The 20,953-nt window shown below is 33.6% G+C and overlaps 2 protein-coding genes across 2 annotated transcripts; one reads left to right on the top strand and one right to left on the bottom strand.

Annotated features, from left to right (window-relative positions):
* The first annotated feature begins 6,902 nt into the window (after window positions 1-6,902).
* LOC112020187 (uncharacterized) lies at window positions 6,903-7,496 on the top strand. The gene has a single exon (XM_024052743.2). It carries the CDS (start codon window positions 7,055-7,057, stop codon window positions 7,322-7,324), a length of 270 nt encoding a protein of 89 aa, XP_023908511.1. The 5' UTR covers window positions 6,903-7,054; the 3' UTR covers window positions 7,325-7,496.
* A 2,117-nt stretch (window positions 7,497-9,613) lies between these two features.
* On the bottom strand, window positions 9,614-18,549 carry LOC136065639 (uncharacterized). The gene is made up of 19 exons (XM_065769130.1): window positions 18,415-18,549; window positions 17,979-18,083; window positions 17,618-17,674; window positions 17,459-17,529; window positions 17,115-17,214; window positions 16,423-16,493; window positions 16,209-16,309; window positions 16,019-16,122; window positions 15,878-15,931; window positions 15,212-15,267; window positions 14,979-15,017; window positions 14,705-14,849; window positions 13,732-13,910; window positions 13,577-13,644; window positions 13,040-13,112; window positions 12,890-12,951; window positions 11,878-12,805; window positions 10,427-10,717; window positions 9,614-10,018 (listed from the first exon to the last, which is right to left on the bottom strand). Exons 1-19 carry the CDS (start codon window positions 18,523-18,525, stop codon window positions 9,754-9,756), a joined length of 2,880 nt encoding a protein of 959 aa, XP_065625202.1. The 5' UTR covers window positions 18,526-18,549; the 3' UTR covers window positions 9,614-9,753.
* Between the last annotated feature and the right edge of the window lie 2,404 nt (window positions 18,550-20,953).

The raw sequence follows: 20,953 nt of genomic DNA, 5'->3' as shown, positions 1-20,953 counted from the left end.
TGCACTGTTCACGGGACCCACAAACCTCTTTTTTAACCAAAACTTTCATTAAAAATAGGTCCTATGGCACTATTCACACATTCAAAAATTATTTTATTACAATGTTTTCAGTTTTTAACAAAATAAGCGGTATTCAAACACATCTTTAGTAACTAAAAAGACCATCAATTTCATATGTAGTTTTGTGATATAACCTTTTTAATGAGTCATATGATTTGTTTGAATAATATATATGGATGGTCTAATAAATCGGCACGTAAGGGGCTGGAGGAGATAGCTCCAAATCGATTTAGAGTTTAAACTTTATTATTTAGTTTTAAGCCATTTGAAGTTGATTCTAAAAAAAATTATTGAAGTTGCTATATTTTTCTTAGAATTTTTTTTTTTAAAGTTCTTAGAGAAGCTTAGATTCAAGATTTATTATAAGTTTTATTTGTTTGTCTTTTATTCTGTGGCGCCACTAGTGCAAGTTTAATTTGAATCAGTTAGGGCTTGCTAAATTTTCAAGCCTATAAGGGGCTGTTTGGTTTTAAAAAAAAAAAAAAAAAACAATTACTCATCACTCCTCACTTAATTTTTGTCACTCATCACTTAAAATACCCAAATTCCCTAAACCCTACACGTTTGGCACCCATCACTCAGATATGTTTTCAACCAAAAAACTAAAAAAACTGGGACCCAAATACTCTAACCTCACCTGTGCACAACTCATCCCAAATACCTCACTTTACCAAATCACATTTCTTCTCCATTTCGTCTATCATGCTCAAGCTCAACACCATCAATGGCTTCCGCTCAAGCATCACCCACTTGTGCCGACACGAACGATGCCGCTGCTTTCTTCCTCCCTCCTCCGCACTGAAACTGAACCCACAACAGCCCCTTAACGTCCTTCCTCCATCCTCAAACCCGATCTGACCCCCCTAGTAACTTTCGTGAAGGCTTAAACTCGTTGATCCCGTTGGTGGTGGTTGAAGAGACCACCCAATATCTGTTGCTCTTCTGCTTCTTATATCTGAGAAGGCTCCGACCTCTCTCTAGGATTAACAATCCTTTTCTTTTTCTTTTTTTTTTTTTTTTTTTTATACAAATTTTCCAAATTTTGGAGCTTAGTTAAGCTGTTACAGAGGCCAAATTTGTGTTTCCGAGCTAGATTTTGCTTTAGATTACTGTAATTAGCTCTTGAATAGGTTTGGTTTTGATAAATAATGGATTCTTTAAAGAAATTGGGTTTGATTCATGTGTGTTTGAAGAGGGGGAAAAAAAAGATGAGAGAGAAAGGGGGAAAGCATGGGTGCATGAAGTCAGATTGATGCGACAAGGCATAAGGTGGGTCCCATCCGATTGAGTAAAATTACAAAAAAGCTACATAACTTTGTTTTCATAACTTGAAAACACCCAAAATGTGTTTTAAGATTCCATAACTCATCACTCAAAAATCAGAGAATTGAATGATGGAAACAAAACTTGAAAACAAATCCAAACAAGCTTCTCTCTGTGGGTCCCACCATTTTTGAGTGATGAGTGATGGAAACACCAAAAATCAAACAACCCCTACCTGATCACACTCACACCTGAGAATACATGGCCCCCCCAAAATTTTTGAATTTTTTTTTTACTATATAGAAATATTTAATATTTTAACAATTAGCCCTTAAAAATGGGACTTGGTCCCCCCAACTATTTGAGTTGGTCCAATAATGTTCTTAAAAAAATTGTTCAATTTGTCTAGTAGTTATAGAGAACGTATTGTTTCTCATATTCATTTTTAATGGTAAAATGTGTTCTCGTATTTTTTAAAGTTTTGGATCATTTGTGTCTTTGAACACTTCATTAATTTAATTGAAATTTTTTTTACTCACAACGGTAGACAATTTGGTAACTTATATTGAAAATGAAAATTGTAAAGATTTCATTATGGAAGATGGTGAAAAATTAATTTAATTTTATGAAACATTTAATTTACAGATTCATTATGAAAGATACTAATTTTTTGTGTGTATGTGTATAGATACATGTGTTTTTGTATGTGTATAAAAGTTTGTATAGACTAATAAATTATCAATACAAATCGGCCCCTCCAAACTAAAATTTCTAACTCCACTCCTGCCTGAAAATCTGGGTTAAGACAATCAAACAACTCTATTTCCTGTTAAGGTTAAAAAAATAAAATAAAAGGGTATATTACCCACTACCCTTTAAATTTATCAAGAGAATCTCTTATATTAATTAACCATTTACTTTCAATAAACTATCTTTTTTTTTTTTTCCTTATGTTTGTTTTTGCATATCATCCTTTGAAATTGTCATCAAAGGAATTTGAATTTCTTGAAACAAATCAAAAATTGGCCCATTATTGTAGTACTCTCCTAATTGTGCACCGCTTCTTCCATGACTTCAAAGATTAGCGCATCTAATTTGTCCATCTATAGCTACAAGTTGTAATAACAGAACTAAAATAATGTAATCATACCAAAAATAATAATATTAAAGAAATAAGGTGTTTGAATTGTGATGGTAGAGGCCGTTAGGATTTAATAATTTCATAATCTACGTTCCTTGTTAGGTATAACCTTATTAATTTTTGTATGACATATATGACTTTTCTGTCGATAATTCATAGTCAACCTCTAAAATTTTGAGACTAAAATTTATCATCAGGTCATCTTGCACGTGACAAACTTGTTTTCCAGTTTCAAGCCTTGGATAGTGTGAGAATGACTTTTCCTTTTACAGTTCTACTTTTGTCCTTTATAATTAAAAATAAATAATAAATTTATTTATAAAAATAAAAGAGACAAACACACACCTGTTACCGAATGACATTATAAAGCCTTAAAAGAGATCTCTAGGATCTGTTTTTTTTTTTTTAAAATATATTAAACTGGATAAATATATTAAAAACTAAGTGGTAGCCACCACAGAATTACAAATTAACTCTTGGGTCACGCCCAGCTTGTCCGAATACAAAAGACTAGCAATTACAGAGGGAGGAGAAACAAAAACAACAAAATCATCCTCCATATTTGCTCCAAACTTGGCAAGAGCGTCCGCGCAACGGTTAGCTTCTCCAAAGTAATGTTTCAACCGGACCTGGGGAATGTTCCTCATGAGATTCCTGCAATCATCAATGAGAGAGGAAAATTCACCATTAGTAAGATTGGCTTGGTATAACAGAGATTAGATAGGCAAGCCCAAAAGTTACAGTTGCATATTCAACTATAATTTATTTCCATCTAATTAAAAGACAATGCTTGGTAAAAGAATAGACTGCATATTGGACAAAAATAACCAGGGTCATCGTTAATTGTTGCTTGTCATTTGTGGGGGGTTTTAGCAGTAGCGGAGCCAGAATTTTAGTTCAGGAGGCAAAATTAATATTATTAATAAATATTTATAACAAAATAAATATACAATTGTAAATAAGTAAAAATTTACTAACTCAACTATTATGAAAATTATTGTTTTTCTTACCGTTTAAATAAATTAAATAAAAAATAAAAGGAAAAAGTGTTATGAGTCTGTGATAATATATTAGTGAGAAAGTAAAAAGGTGGGGCAAGCCAGAGCTAAAAGTTCTTTTGACTTGTTAACTTCGCTGTGTCTAGATCAAAAATTAAAAAATAAAAAGACTTTGACATGTCGGCAATTCTTTGCTCTCTTTGTTACAATGTCATGTTCTTTTGCTTTTTTTAAGGAAGACTGTGTCAGTTTTTGGTTCATTTTACTGAGTATTGTTTTGTTTTTTTTCCTATGCTAATGTATTAGAGGGGGCAAGCTTTTCTCAGAGCCTATAACTAAGAAAGTTTCAAAGGAGTCCCCGCGGGGGGGGGAAGGCAGGTGCCCCCTCTCGACCCCCTGGTTCCGCCCTTGGTTCTAGTTAACTTAATAGATTTGGGGTTTAATCCCATGCCTACACTACAAGTCAATTTGCATTTTGATCTGATGATATAGTACTATCATCAGAAACAGATACCATAGATTAAAACTCTCAATAAAAATTTGTAATAATTGTTGCTTGTCATTTGTCAAAAGGTTCAACATAAAATACCAATATAATATTGAACAAAACTGAGAGCAAAACACGGCTAAATTACATTAATAAAAAAATAAAAATAAAAATTGTCGATGTCTTGGGATCTCTTTTAATACCTACTTTTAAACGTGCAAGTTGCTAGAAGCCTAGAATAGTAGAATGCTAGAAAAAAGAACTCTAAAATGCAAGCTCTCTTTTTGTCAAACCAACACATACTTAATTACGCCGCATTTGTGGAAAACCATGTCATAAAAAATGGATACCTAACGATTCCGTGACTATTGTCATATAATTTTAGGGCAACTGGAACAATTTGACTTTCATGAACAGATTTTGATGAGACAGGAGACATAAAATATAAATTGGTTGATTGCAAATTTGATTCTATATGGACCAATGATACTCTGCTCTATAATGTTTGCACATTGTCATCAGGTTAAGCCATCTTTGAACGGTTTTAACTTGTTATCCAATTTAAAATGTATCAATTTCATCGTTCCATCCATTTATAGTTAAATATATTCAAGTCATTTCAGTTCAAATCAAAACTTCATCTATCATATAGGCAATTCCTTAATAGCATATAAATGAAAGGATGGATTTTATATCTTTCGTGTGAGTTTAACGGAAAAAATCATGGACTTGTCCAACATCGATGGGGTGTGTGTGTGTGTTTGGGTTTATAACTTGCTCTGCGTTACCGACTGTTACATGTAGTTTTGGTAATGGTGTATGAGTTTAATGAAAAAAAAAAAAAAAACTTTTTATCCAATTGAATCCATGATATTGTTTTATTTTATAACTCAGCTAAGTCGATAGTAATTTGCAAATGCTTCTCGTTTTTACTGTCCTAGAGGTTAATCAATTAGTCATGGTGTCACCAAGGCTAAAAGCTTAAAACTAGGTTCATGTCATTCCTATGGTTCAAAAACCCACGTTGAGGGCAGGGGGTTCAAATGAACCCCTGACCTGAAGAAAATGAAAAAATTAAATATAATATTTAAAAAAAAAAAATTCTTTTGAACCCCCTAAAATAAAATTTTGACCACCCTAACACTAAAAACTGATAAAAGGGATGGGAAGATCCAAAAATTAATTAAAAGATGCATAGCTACACGATAAGAGGAGAAAAACAAGAAGAGGAAGTAGAAGATAACAGAAATTCACAAGCGGGGTAGAGGAAGCTTAAGTTTGAAAATTTATTCTTCATCATCTACACCTGAAACTTCGAGAAGGGAAACTGAAAAGAGTGAGATAGCTTATGAGATTTGGAAATAAAAAATAGTAGTAATAAATGTGATATTCCGTGAGTAGGTGGGAGTGGAGTTTAAGGTTTAAAGGAAGCTTCCTTGAAGTTTCATAACTTAATAGTCTAATGCTATAAACCCCCCAAAAAATTCTTTTTAATGGTTAATGCTATATATATATATATATATAATAAATAATAAATAAATAAAAATTCAATAATTAGAAAAATTACAAAGACCAATAAGTTGTTAAAATAAAAAAAAAAAAAAAAAAAAAAAAAAAAAAAAAAAAACGTGAAAATGAAAACGCGCCGTGAGAATAATCTCAATCCAAACGCCCTCGAAATGCAATAATTGTAGAGTTTTTTTACTAAGGGTCCGGTTAATGTGTACCCTTAAGGCACACATTAAGCTTTCTATTTTTTAAAATATTTTCTCGAAAATTGAAAAAATTGTCATTACTTTTTTAATTTTCGAGAAAAATTTTGTCAAAAATAAAAATTAATGTGTGTCCCAAGAGCACACATTAGTAAAATCTTTTCACTAATACCTTAAAATGGAGATGATCTAGTGTTTATACAGGAGTTTGGACTAGCTGTCTTTCCATGATTTCCACCATTTTTTCACAAATGAAGTGTGATGGAAGGCGTAGAATAATGGTGGTGAGATTCTCAAGGTTTGTACCCAAAACTGAAGAACATGGGTTGATGGACGGGGATCTCCTTGAGAGGCACCTTCTTCATTCACCTATCATCCAAGGGGTTGGACAACTGTATTTGGATGGCACAAGCTGAAGGATATTTATAATAAATGTTAGACGAACTATACTCATCATAATCGATTTATAAAATTTATATGGTAAAATTTAAAGTTTTACAAATAATTTTTTTCTGACCTATATATTATCGAATCTTAAATTGCCCGTGTTCATAAACGAACATGCCTAAAATTTAGTCCCATATACTATAATTTTTTTTTTTTTGTTCATAATCAACCTTGGTATTATTAAATTAAGTTGGAAAATAAGCAACAACGACAAAAGTATAAAATTTTGGTGGACAGACTCTAAGCAGACTGCACTGTTTATTTCAGTAAAAAATTTTCTGTAAAGATAGTTTTTTATATTTTTCAGTATTTGGTAGTATAAAAAATTTTAAAAAAAAAGTCAAACAAAAGCTTTCTTTGGTCAACAAAAAAATAAAGTATGATTTATTTTTAGAATTTGTTTTTTATTAAATTTAAAAAAAAAAATCTATCTCATTGCAAGTTAAATAAAGAAAATTAGAAGATCATTTTTTAACTCACTTAAGTAATTATCAAATATAAAAAAACGAAATAGTTTTATAAAGAATGCTTTTTAAAAAATGGCTCATTAAAAAAAAAAAAAAATTTCCTAACAAACGGAGCAAGAAAAAGAAAGCTCAGCTCTCCTATTTCTATTTAATATAATTGTATAATCTCCCGTTTTATGCCCAAAATAAAAATAAAAAAGATAAGAACTTTCTTGTCCAGAAAGAAAAAAGAAGGACGAGATTGTTGACTTATAAATTTCGCCTATTCTCACATATAAAATTCCGTAATGGTCCAGTCTCTACAGCCGTATAAGTTTTCTCAAGGTTCGGCCACCCAGTCTATAAAAGGTTTACATTGACAAAATACAATTCCATTAATCTTCCAATACCAATTCCCAAGACTCTCACGACTCTCCCTCCTCTTATCATATATCATACATCTATTCCTTGTGAAAAAGGAATTCCAATCTCTGCAAACAATGGAAGGAAACAACACATATGGTGCATCATGGGCTGATCAGTGGGACTACAGCAACCCAGACCCTATTCCTAACGCTGCAGACACAAAGAAAAATGGAGGTACTTCTGCAAAGTACAAGCAAAAGGTTGGTGAAGGGCTTGGAAAGACCAAAGCTGTGGCTTCAACTGGCATTAAGAAGGTGAAGGAAGGGACTACCTTGGGCTTTCACTGGATCAAGGACAAGTATCACAAGACTACCCAGAAGAATAAACAGTCCTCTAATTATTAGTCCTATAGTTTAGATTGGAGATGTCTCTTCTTTTCCTTCTTTCTTCAGTTTCAATTTCAGTTTCATGTTGTTCATGACTCTTTTCTGGATTCGTTTATTCATGTGTACCATATACATACACTTTTGAGATTTTCATTTATGGTTTAGATTGGAGATGTCTCTCCTTTGTGTATTTCTTTCATGTTGTTCATGACTCTTTTTGTTCATGTTGTTCATGACTCTTGCTTCTTTCTTTTTTTTCCTCTGTTTTTTGGGTTTTTAATGATCTTGATTTGATCAATCTTTGCTTATTTTTTTCAATGGATGAAAACAGATTTTTCTATTAGGAAGAAAGTTATATGTAGATACGCATGTAGTGACGTTTGACGGTTTATTTTTTATGTGTATAGCAAAAAATTAAAATACTATAAAAAGGAAGACGCATTCAAGTAAAATTGGTCAAATTGACCAATTTTAGGTTTGATAGGAAAATTGTTTATTTATTATTATTAACAGGTTGAAGTTTGAACGCCAGAGGATCTGCGCATGCAAAATGCAATTTAATGTTGTGAGTGGGAGTTGTGAGTGTTATTTAATGTTGATGTAATCCATATTGTTGAACGTGGATGTTTTTGTTGAGCAGGTATGGAGTTAGCCAAAACATGTTAAATATTTGTTGTCTCTTGTGAATATATATATATATATATATATTTAATACAAAATAGAAATTTTATTTTAGCATAATCTAAGTGTATATGTGCGTGAAATTCCTTCTTGGACACTTAAACCCCGATCATTGCCCTTCACATCACACAAGCCCTTATACTTGTGAAATGACCGTCGCATTAAGAGTGCGCAATGATATTTTTATTATTCATCTGAATGCACTTCCGCTAGCCTTAATTGATTTTAGGCCCAGTAGAACATATTGGGTCGGAAGCCCAGTCCGAGGACACCTAAGTCCGAGAATGGATAAACATGTGATAGAGGTCAGTATTAATAAATAAAGGAAGGGATTTAGGTGTGATGTTCCAGGGAGGTGATTCGAGGAGGAATGCTTCCTCGGCTAAGCAAAGCCGAGGTTAGAAAGTACGGTCTGCCGTCAAGAGCAACGTTCCAGACAATTTCACTGATGAGGATAAATATCAAGAAGGAACAAGACAGAGGAAAGCCATGGAATATCTAAAGGGAAAGCTGCTACCACAACTTCGAATGCTCTACACCTAACCAACTTGCCGCATTTATGTGGAGGTGATACCTGAACAGTAATTTTCAGCCTTACAACTACTACCAGGGACTTCAAGAAAGTGTTAATGGGACAAGTATCAACACCAGCGACCTACCCGACACATGGAGAGTAGGGATAAAAGAAGGAATGTAGTATAAAACAAAAAGAAGACCCTAAAGGAGAAAGATCGAGAAATTAAGAGAAAAACATTGTAACAATCAAGAGCTGAACTTGTAATCAAACTTGAGAGAAATATATAAGAACTGATCTCCTCGGATTGTGCCGAGGTCAATTTTCTTTAGATTAAACCAGTCTCTCTTCTCCTCTTTATTTTGAAATAAGAATAAAGTTGTGTTGTCTCCTGCATCCTGTACCTCAAAGCTCTCTGTCGTTTTCCAAATCGGCTTGAGTGCTTTTACAATTGCCTCTAGGTTAATTCGTCGCTTTGTTAAGAACTTCGCGGCCAAGATAAACCCTTCTGCTACTTCTTGCTCATCCAAATCCACTTCATCACCCTCATGTTCTGAGAGTTTTAGGTTCTCACATTTCTTTGCCAAATCATCCATTCTGTTTTGTAACGAGAAAAACAGAGGAAAAAACCACACTTTTTCTACCACAAAGGAGAAACTATTCTGGCCTAAGACCAGCGCCGTTTTTCACCACTCGGTTTTCTAGAGAGAAAACCTAGCGAGAAAACTTCACTTGAGGCTATATTTATCGGTCATTGTTTCAATTTAATATATTTGATCACTAATGAATGGCAACTCTACTTATGTTTGTGCTTAATGTCATATATTTAGTCCATGGCCAGCTCCAAGCTCGAATAAAAGAGGGTTGCAGTAGGTTGACCGTCAACGTAAAATTTAATTACTGTCTTGTGATCGCTAACTAACTCCGTTTATATTTGTGCCTAGTGTCTTTTTTTTTCTTTCTTTTTTCTGCTAGTCCCAAATACCCAAACCCAGACAAAGGATGAAGGTTCCAATAAGTTGACAGCCAATATAAAATTTAATAACTTTTCATGAATGGGTCTTATTAAAATAGAAAAGTTGTTATATGTTTGGTCACTAACAGGTAAATAATTTGTTAAGTAAAATTGCATTTGAATATGAAAGTCCAAAAATGCAGTAACATATTAGATGATTACATCTCAATCAGGCTTGTACTTCTACACCCTTTAATTAAATTACAATATCATGATGAAAAATATTTGCCGATAGAATCACAATCTCTTGCAGGTGTACTCATGAATAACTTGTAGCAAACTTTTAGCAGATTCCTCCTTTGGCAACTTTAGAAGGCGTGCAACTTTCTCAAACCCTGCATGGTGACTATGGTCCTGGCTTGCTTCATGTCTGAACTCCATTTTACTAAGCTTCGGCTTTGACAAGGCCCACTGCATTGACCATATGGCCAATGGCCGCATGTAAGAAAGAGCTCTGTACTGGTCGTTGTTGTTCCAGCCTTCTGGTGTTTGAAAAGAATAACTGTAACAAGAACTAGAATGTAAGTGAACTAGAAAGTGGGGATCCAAATAAGATGTATATGACTATGCAGATGCAGCATTGAGATAGACTGAGGGTAAGCACGGAAAAGAAGAATTAGCTTTTTGCAGTAATACATGGTAACGTAATGCCTAGAGTTAAGATTATAGTATGTCAATGGGGGAATCACCATGGACATATAGAAAAATAAGTAAAAAATATTTGGAAAATAGAGTAATAATAAGTCTAATGTAGGGAAGGAGAGTATGCTGGTAAATTTCCAAAAAATCACTATTGCTATGTATAAATTGTAATACTACTTGAAAGACTGTCTAGTGGAGTAGCAGACTAGCAAGGATAAATACTTGACTTTTGATGCAGAAAGCTGCTCAATAGGAAAACTTTACTTACCCAAGACCTTGCTGGGACCAGGCTGTTTCATAGACACCAACAGCAGTCTGAAATGCCATTTCCAGCATTTCCTCTTGAATCATTGTAGCAGCAAGAGAATATGTAACTCCAGACCAAATTTCTCTCGATTGCATTGCAGACAAATCAACCTTTCCATTTGGCAGCATCCCATTAATTGCTCCGCGCATTCCTCCCTTCACCTTTAAGACATTGTAATTATAAATCTTTTCAAGTGCAGTCCTTCTCTTGCCTTCATCAACAATTGGAGAAAGACCACATGCTGCAGTGAACCTAAAATGTTACGTATAATGAGTCCATACACAATTTTCAAGAAGTTGAAATCACAATAAATTTACACACCAAAATATGTTTGCTTTCTGATGAAGAAATTATAAAGTTAAAGTGATCGTTGAATTTGATCATATATATGCAATAATTTTATAAGAAAGTCAATACTCAATAACATCTTAGGGATACTGCTATGTTTCTGCCCTGTTGGTTTTAATGATGAAATACAAGAGCCCATGCTATTTTAAAAATAGATCTTTTACAAGAAGATTGGCTAGAGATTTCTTGTAAAAACACTTGCCCCTTCGGTTCATGCATGAGATGAAACAGCGTAACAAGTTTGTTATGATAAGTAGGAAGGTATGTCACTGAAAAGTTCACATAACAAGAAATGGAAAAAGTTATTCCTGAACATGCTTTCTTATAACACCAAAGAATGACTCCCACCAAATTCAATTTTTAATTAAAACAAGCTATGAACTCTTTGGTCAATCTTTTAAAAATGATCTGTACACCGTGTGGTCTTTCTTGAAGCCAACAGTCTAGGGTTCAAACCCCAGAATATCTTCATAAAGTAGATAACATCAGAACAAGAGGCCAGTGGTAGATCAGCCATGATTTATTTAACAGAATATGAGCAAGCATAAAAATTCAGAACCACCATAGCAAGTTGAGCATATCAGTTGATTAAGAAAAAAATAATAGGAACTTAGGATAGAAATATGAAGGCAATATAGAAATAATTCATCAGGAAGATTTAGATGGACCACTAGTGATACATTAGGAATAACGAGTTACGGTGTGTAAGATGCAGTAAAGAGGAGCAGCGAGAAGGACGGTCTATGCAACATGTGAAGGACACGTTATATTTTAAGGACAGCAAACTAAAGTCCCATGGTTTAATTTAGGACATGACTTAACTAAAATATGGGAAACTATTTTCTTGTTACCAATCCCATGTGTTTTGTAAAAGGCACTGGATAGTGGATACACTGCCTTCCCAGTGCTACATGGTGATACTTGGATGGATTATGGATGAAACCACTGATATAGCCAATTCAACAGCTCACACATCTCATATAATCACCAATATGACGTTTGTTCTCTGTGCGTTTGAATGTCTTCTTTAAATATAACATCAAGAATGAATACTTTGTACTCACCATTGTCCAGCTAATTGATCAGCCTGAATAGATGCACTTGAACTACCACCACTATTGTCATAATTGAAGTAAGAACCGTTCCATAATGTGTCATATACAGCTTTTGCCTTTTGATACTTAACCCAAAAGTGATTCGCAGATGCCTTATCACCTACTTCATATGCCATGGCTGAAGCAGCCTGGAGAGCTGCCACCCAAAGCCCACCACTATATGCACTCACACCCTTAACGGACCACGCATCATAAGTCTGATCAGGGAATCCCTCATTCTCAATCATCCCATCTCTATCTTTATCAAACTGATCCATATAAGCCATGGCTACAAAAACTGAGGGCCAGACAGCTTGTGCAAAATTTTTATCACCCGTAGCTACCATATCCCTGTAAACTTGGAGAACAAACTTAGAATTCAAGTCTTTCCACCTAGATGAATTAAACAAGTTATAAGCATTTATTTCGAACCAAGGGTCATTGAGCCCAATATCATGGGGTACAGAACCAAGAACCTTTCTTGGAACCCACATTCCATCACTCATAATTTTCATCCTTTCAGGATCATGCATCATTACTGCTGCTGCAAAGTCTCTCTGGATGCTAAGTTCAAGTTTTGGGAATAACATGAGTAGTGCAAAAGATGAGTAGAAGTGGACATCATAAGTGTTATACATGAGGTATTCTGTTCCCTCAAGATAAAGAAACTGGCCAACATTTTCCTCTCCATCTAGGAGCATATAGGTTCCAAAGGCTGAATTTGATGCTGCTGGAGTATGACATTGCTCGAGTTTGGATGCCATCCTTTCGAGGATATCAACAGCAGTGTCATTTTGATGGGACATATCAACTATATTTGTACGATTTGATTTGGGCCTATCAAGGCAAAACTTCCTCTCACCAATGGTTCCTAAATTCTGTGTTGGAGGTAATCCATCTGCAGAAAGGAAAATATGGCCTTCAATAAAAAGAATAAAAAGATTGAAGCACATTTTGAATAGATTTTAAGTTCCATAAGTACCTGTCCATATTGTCCCCCCTGTATTGAGATAATAGAGCTCATTGAAGAGAGTGATTGGGTACCTGGGGATGAAACTCTAACCATTCAGAATTGTTCAAAAAAGCACAGATTTTGTATTCTTTCTCCAGCACAAGTTTCATTTAATCTCACCATTCAGGAAGCCTTTTGTCCGCAAGAATTGGTCTTTGCCATGCTTCAATTTGGGATTCCCAATGGGCATGCTCTAATTACAAAGAAGAACAAACGTATTCAATCAAATGTGTTCCTTTCACTGTCAAAGTACACTACCATTGTCATTTTTTTTCTTGAATGAAACTGCAAATGGTAATTCTAAATCAATAACAAAGATTTGAAGAACTTAACATGTTCTCTTTGTGTAGAAAATTGATAAGAAACAAGGGTAATATAAAAAAAAATGGCCAAATGATTACAAAATAATATCAGGCATTTCCAGAGAAGAGGTATTGTGTTGGTTAGTCAATATTCCTACAAAAGGAAAATTAATTAGTCTTGAATTTTAAGTGTTATTTTCATAATTAAAGGTCAGCCTTGATAATATCTGCAAATAATTTACTAGTTCATGAGCTCTAGTTACATCAACAAGAAGGTAAATTTTTTCTTAGAGAATACATATGTATGTTAAAATACCATATACTTAGGAAAATTAATGAAGCTGTATAGACATACCAAGAATAGCATCGTGTGCAATACTTGCTGCAGCATCCCCATGAGTGCCATAAAATCGGGTGTAGCGCCTGGTATTAAAATATTTTGTTAAAAAGATTAGTATACTTTAAGGACTAGGTTTCCACACAAGTGTTTTAAGGGCTGGGATAACCTACCTGTGGTAAGTCTTTTGACTAAACCTCAATTCTGGGCAGTCCCATGACAATGAAAATGTGACAGTACGGATGGAATCAGAAGGTATTGTTACAGAGGCTGCTAAGGCTGCTCCAATAGATGATCCTGGTTTTGAAGGCATTGGAGTTTCAACGCGGTCAAGGTGATCAAATGACCCATGCTATAAGAATAAAAGTAAAGGCATCAAGATTTTGGAGGATAAAAATATTATGATTGTGCTGAATTGGATTTTAACCCTACAATATATTTGTATTAATAGAAATTGTTGCTCCTCTATAGCATGTGTATCTCTATAGCATGGTCATTATTTGATTTTCAAGGTTGTAATTCACAAAAATCACATCAAGGTGAAGCATTCCTTTCTCATTTCAAATTGAAGGAAAAATGATGTTATTACAAAGCCCCCTCCTGGTCTCTACTGGAATGACAAATAACCCCCATCCTTGATCTGCTTATGTGCCCAGTAGAAGCCCTTACAGGAACAAATGTATCTCTCATCTAATACTATTCTTAACAAAAACTCTGATGAGGTAAAGAAATGAAAGAGTTGCAAAAACATTTAATAGGACTGCAGGTAGCCACTATTACGTAAACATTCAACCTTGTTTAGAGAAACAGTGGTGGAGCAACATTATTGGAACAAAACTTAGCAAGTAATTAATTCTCAATATCCATATCAAATTCAACCTAGACTAACCTTCTCAAATGCCTAAATTGTGTACACTAATGTATTAAGATAATAGTGTCAAACTTTGAAAGTTTGTATCTGACCGAAATACTTGGAATTGATACTGGTAAACATTATGAAAACAATGAATGATAATGAGCAGAGCACAAAAGTTTTTTTTTTTTTTTTTTTGTCTGGATACATCAAGCTAACAAGAAACAGAGGATCCTAAAACAAATAGTTCCTCTCTATTGATTGTTAATGCTAAAAAGGGAAGGTTATCTAACCTTTTTAATTTCATGCCACATGTCTTTAGCCGTGATGCCATGGGAATCACCAGAAATCAAAAAGCAAGGACACTCAGAGACATGAACATCATCTGTTTCTTGTGCAGCAATTGCAAAAGTAACTGGAGGTTGATCATTTACAGCCCTGAAAATTTATATACTTTTTTTTAGAGATAATCAGACATCCAGCCACGATATCAGTCGTATAGAATATATGTTTGAACTGATGTATGCAGAGTCAAAACTCTCTTCTAGAGTAAATGGAGAGAATTACTTGTGGTGTAAAAGTACTCCACGCACTCCATCTTTCGCCCTGGTAGGAGTTAAGTAACGGTAAATTGCTAAATTATTAAGATAAATTAAAATTTAAGTAGAATAGCACATAAATACTATATGGTGTATTAGAGTAGGAAGTTTCTTCTGCCAGAAAAACAAATTCCATTTTCTGTGAAAGCTACTTATACTTAAAAATCAGACATTTATAAAAGTCCACTATTTTGTTCTTACACCATCTTTGAGTTGAAGTGATGACCAGAAAATCCAGAGTTCCCACCTACAGAATTCTGAAAATTCAGGCACAGAAAGTTCAGATATCAGAAATTTTTATAAATCATGCCAATCTGATAACTGGATGAGGAATCCACTCATCACAGTTAGACCATGGAATGTTGTAAGATAACTCTATAGGGATTAATTTTGCATATTTGCCCAGATTTTAACCATGTTTCACATAAAAAATGGCACAAAATTGCTAGTACAGTCTGAGAATCCCAAGATTAGGTTGGAAACCATGCAGTGAGGAATTATAAACTCATATTCAGTGGAAGGAAAATTACATAGTTTTGGAGTTTCTTGAATTCAGACTGGAATATCAAATGTAGTACTCACATCATTATGATAGTTTGTGATTATCCCAAAAAAATCTCATACATTATGTTATTTTGATAAGAATTATTTTTAACTTGAGGAATGCATTCAACTCTGGGTGAAACCTAAAGTAGTATAAAAATATGTCATTGTGTCAGCTTAATAACTAAGCCTTCTTTTATTTAAAATATTGAAGAACTTTTCCCCATTCAACTTCTATGAAAAACAGCTCCTAGATTATCATTACTAAAAGAAAGCACCTAAAAAAGGGTCAATGGAATATGCAGCTGGAAATTATTAACTTACAGCCCATGTAAAGACCAAGGTGACATCTGCAGAAGTCCTTCCTTTATTAGACAACTGAAGAAGGCATAAAGCACTACCTTAGAACTGTGGCAATGTGATCAATTCTAATATAAATGAAATTTCCTGAATTCTCTTTCGTACCGTATAAGTAAATACTGATACTGGGAAACTGCTCTCCTTATAATTGTGGGGAATAAAAGGTGAAATTTGGCGAGAAACAATTGTAAGTTCTGGGTCAGGTTCACCTGCTTCGACAAATCAACACAAAATACAGAATGTTGTAAGTGATATCACAAGTTTGAACTGTTTCCAGTGGGAGCAAAAAATTTACCCTCATAGGTTGTCCAAGCCCTTGGAAACAAAGCATGGTATGTACACTTCTTGCCATTCAAATTCCAATCCCAAGTTTCAATACCAGAAGCAGTGTCATCTCTACATAGTGATTGACAAAGCAATAATGTGATGTCTCACTCGCGGTTTTGGATGGCATATACTAATTTCAAAAAAATTAGAGAAACGCAAGTCCTGGATAATACGTTACTTACTTGGGTACCTTTGGGCTTTCGGTGCATAATACACTTGAGAATTTTCCACCATTTGGGCGTGAAACAAAAACCTAAATGAGTAAAGGAAACCTAGAGATTCACTACTGCTTGATAAGAAGTACTAAAGATAAATCTATAGCATTTTTATTCATTCAACCAAAAAGTATAATTTTGAAAGAAAAAAGGACAAAGTTTGTTCATGGGAAAATTCAACAGCATGGTGTTAACATACATATAAAACCTAAGTGCAAATGGATAGATGCATAGTTGCTGGTTGATTGATTCCTTCTTTTCCAGTGATTGGTGGATTAGTTTATGCAATTCTCATTTGCCATTTCACTATTTTTACTAATATCCACTTGTGCTTATCTAGTCCGGAGTAATAGTGATAACATAAGGGATAAACCGTCCTGATAATCTATTCAAATCTGTAAATGATCTTCTAATCACCATATCTGAGCTTGTCCAACAAACTTCACTGTTCCAAATAAAAATTATTCTTCTATGTCATACCAATTAATATATCTCACAGAAATATTTTCAGCAACTAGTGGCACTTCTATAAATGAAAACCTTTTGTTTATGATGTTCAATTTCACCCCAAAACATGTGAACACATTCTGGTTCCCTGAAATAGTTTCCATTGTTTAGGGGATAAGTAATAGGTATGGCTTCAGTAGATGCGAACTCACAGAGAATTGATTTGCTAAAATGGGGCTTTCTTCACATATTCTAGGGAACAGTTGAAAGCGTTGAAACTGGCCTCTGTAGCTTCTTCCAATGCTTCCTGCACTAAAATCATGCTTTCAAACATAAAAATGATATTGAAAGAACAAAACAAAATAGCTGTATTCATACATGCTTGAACTACTAGATTTTTTTATTATAAATACTTGAACTACTAGATAATTGCAATTCATTTCAAATAATAATAGCTGATAAAATTTCTGATTCACTATATATATAAAAATTTACAGTGTCCAACATCACTTATCAGCATAAGTCTTTTTTCAGTTGTAAAAATTTGACCACTTACCCAATACCACCTAAAGAAACACCATGATGACCTGCAATGGTGCGCCTATTGAAAAAATCAAATATTGCCATCTGATTGAAGGACAAGTGGCTGTAAGAGAAAAGGGGGAAAAATCACCAAATTCATAAAGAAGAAATCATTTGAGGTAAGATATATTACTCTTCCTTTTGCTGCCTCTTCCTTGGCATGACGGAATAATCGAATGCCTATAGGAGCCTTCAAAACCACATAACAATAATGAAAAAGATTATAATTTGATATCTACTCTTCTCATCCAGTGACTTAACTTCCCTATGTTATTAATTGGATTTCAATTTAATGATATAAGGTGTGACTTTATCTAATGTTGTTTTGACCATAAGAACTTATTTTATGACAACTTCTCCAAAGAATACATGTATGTTTCTAAGTTCTCAATCTGTTCTGTGACAATTGTCATAAGCACAACTTAGCTTATAATTGAAACTATCTCATCCACAAATTTTGGAAGGTGCAAATATGGTTACAGTTACAGACATACCAAATGCAATTTCTCTTGTATAGTCAATCCAAACTGCGAAGGAACATTTCCTAGATAATTTAACTTCCGTTGCCAAGTCAGTGGAGCTGGTTTCCCTGGGTCAACCTAATAATAGAAAGAACAACAGATTTAAAAAAAGAAAGAATTCAAAGGTTGGTTGATTTATTCATGATTCCCAGAAAAATAAAGAATTTTTTTAGATAACAGTTTATAGACATTAGTACATTACAATATATCATAGTTTTATTGACTGAATAGTGTTTAAGCAAAGAAAGAACCAGTTAAAACAAGTCAACAAGATGGATTGTATTTAGATTTGAGATACCCCAAGACATCAAGTTGAGTAAGGACAGAGATGCACATTTGATTCAATGCATAATTGACTGAACATTGTTGATTTGCTCTTGTATGTTTGTGCTATGCAATAATAGCATACCTTGCATTGGGAAAAACTGGAAGGAGGCTCCGTTTCACGTTCATCTTTGAAACCATTTTCCCGTTCATGTTTGAAACCATTCTCCCGTTCATGTTTAAAACCATTCTCCATCTTGGCTAAGAAATATGGGGAAAAAAAAAAAGGCAGAATATGAGTTGCCATAGCAATCTAACGATTCATATATAGAAGGACATCAACAAATCATTATAGNGACCTTGATAGATCGATGACTGATGCCAATCTAGGATTTTAGCCAAACGAAAGTGTTAGGATTGCATGAACCCCAAGATTTTATGAAGAAGTTACCAAACTTTTGCATTTCCTTTTCTTACTCATGTTTCGCATTTGAGCCACTTAATTTTGAATGTGTAATTACATTTGAATCATGGAAAGCAACAATTAAATAATTAATTTATTTTTTGAATGTGTAATTACAATGTACCTATGGTGTTCCCTTCTTTATCATTTTTATTTTATTTTATTTTTCAAATGAAGAGGGAAATTATTTATTTGTCAATTCCTAATCTTATATCTATGCTTCTGTTTACCTTTGCATGTTTATTTTGGAAATTTTGACTTTTGCATATGTATGGTGGGTGATTTTTTTTTTTTTTTTTTAATAAAAAAAATGATTTTATGCTACTGATGTTCTTTAACAAGTTAACTAGGACCCCTCATTCTTTAGGATTCTCCATATGTTATAAGGTAATTTTTGTTAGGAAGTTGGGCCACATTAACAGAGAGATCTAAAAATGAAGTAGATGACAATATTGAACTGTCGCTTTATATTTTTCAATCACAAACCCAGTTTGAACAATCTTCTACACTTTCGAATTCTAATTATATTAAGGTTTCCAAAATTTATCTATTAACATTCACATTAGAAACAACACAAAATTTGGATGATATTTGTAGAATAGGAGCACGTGTTATGATGCTCTTTTTAATTTTTTGGATTTAATGTTATAATTTTCTATTTATCCCCGGTTGAAGTTTACATGTTTGTCCATTAATATTACACATTTGTGAATGACTGATACAATCAAAAATGTCATGAGGCTAGCCACAAAAAATAAACATATTCACACACAAACATATGATTTCAAATTTTCCATGCAATTTTGGTGTTGATTTTTTGCTAGCCTCATGACATTTCTGGTTGCATCAGTCGCTCGCAAATGTGTAATATTAATAGACAAACATGTAAACTTCAATTAGGGATACTAGCCTCTGAGCACGCGCTCACGCGCGTGCTCAGAGGCTCTTCTATTTTTTGAGTAAGGTTTAATTTAGAGCATTTATTATACTTTGGGATCACTACATTTTCCAATCACAAAAAAAATCTAGGGGTGTGATGAGTATTATGCGTTAACAGGTGAAATAATTTTTCATCACATCCCTAGGTTTTTTTTTGTGATTGAAAAATGTAGTAATTCTAAAGTATAATAAATGCTCTAAATTAACCCTTACTCAAAAAATAGAAGAGCCTCTGAGCACGCGCGTGAGCGCGTGCTCAGAGGCTAGTTTTATTAATCCATGTGTAAAAAAAATTATTATTTTATTGATCCGTCAGCCACGTCAATGTTCTTCATTAGTTTGGTGACAGAGTGGTGCTTCAAGGATCTAAATGTCCTGCGTTAATTGGTTTAGAAACTAAAAATAATAAAAATAAAATGTGAAAAAAAGTCAAAATGTAGGGACTAAAAATGCATTTACGCCTAGATAAAATAAAGAAAGAGAGAGAGAGAAGAATCTCTCTCTCTCTCTCTCTCTCTCTCTCTCATTTAATAGTTATATTCAGCCAAACCCATTATTTAGATCTCAACAAATGGACAACTTAACTAAGCAAATGTAACTGTACATAGAGTGATTCCTCTTTTTATATAGTTAGGGTCCATCTAGGATCCGCTTATTTTGCTGAAACTGAAAACTTTTTATTAAAAGTACTATAGATAAAGATAAAAAATTAGCTAAAATAATACAGTGAGATCTATGAATAGTATCAAAAAGTGTAATAGGACCCATAAATAGTAGCAAAAATAAACTAAATTATAAAATAAGTTAGCAAAAATAATTTTTGTCAAACACACAATTAATGTGTGTTTAGATTAGGATGGAAAATTAAAATTATTTTACTATTTAACTTATTTTTTCTACCATTCATAAGCCCCACTACACTTTTTGGTATTATTCATGGCCCACTGTACTATTTCAACTAAGTTTTACTTTTATTTACAGTACTTTTAACAATAAGTTTTCAATTTCAGCAAAAAAAGCAATATCCAAACACACCCTTAGTAGACTTGGAAACCTAATTGAGGTGGGTTAGGAATTCCTTAAGCTTTTTAAGTGTTTAAAGTAGAAAGTTTTATGTTTAATTCCTTAAATTGGCTATTGAATGCCTAGTCTAGGAGGTCTAGATGGCCCACACTCTACAAGCATACCAAACAAATAGTGCCTAGTCAAGGAGGTCCAGATGCCTTCTAATAATTTTTGGCCAAATTCGCCATTTACCACTTTTCGCAGAAATTATTAGCAA

Source organism: Quercus suber, unplaced genomic scaffold (genome assembly GCF_002906115.3).
Source record: "Quercus suber isolate HL8 unplaced genomic scaffold, Cork oak 2.0 scaffold_1061, whole genome shotgun sequence".
Taxonomy (NCBI): Eukaryota; Viridiplantae; Streptophyta; class Magnoliopsida; order Fagales; family Fagaceae; genus Quercus; species Quercus suber.
Note: the sequence above shows the minus strand (reverse complement) of the source record. Positions and strands in the feature narration are given on the sequence as shown.

Bases quoted from the DNA above. Each gene is read 5' to 3' on its own strand.
- LOC112020187 (XM_024052743.2), top strand. From the start codon at position 7,055: ATGGAAGGAAACAACACATATGGTGCATCATGGGCTGATCAGTGGGAC.
- LOC136065639 (XM_065769130.1), bottom strand. From the start codon at position 18,525: ATGGAGAATGGTTTTAAACATGAACGGGAGAATGGTTTCAAACATGAA. The intron at 13,911-14,704 runs GTTAGATAACCT...TTATTCTTATAG, and splicing joins TGTGGCATGAAATTAAAAAG to CATGGGTCATTTGATCACCT. The intron at 10,019-10,426 runs GTAAGTAAAGTT...TTCTTGTTACAG, and splicing joins TGGTCCCAGCAAGGTCTTGG to TTATTCTTTTCAAACACCAG.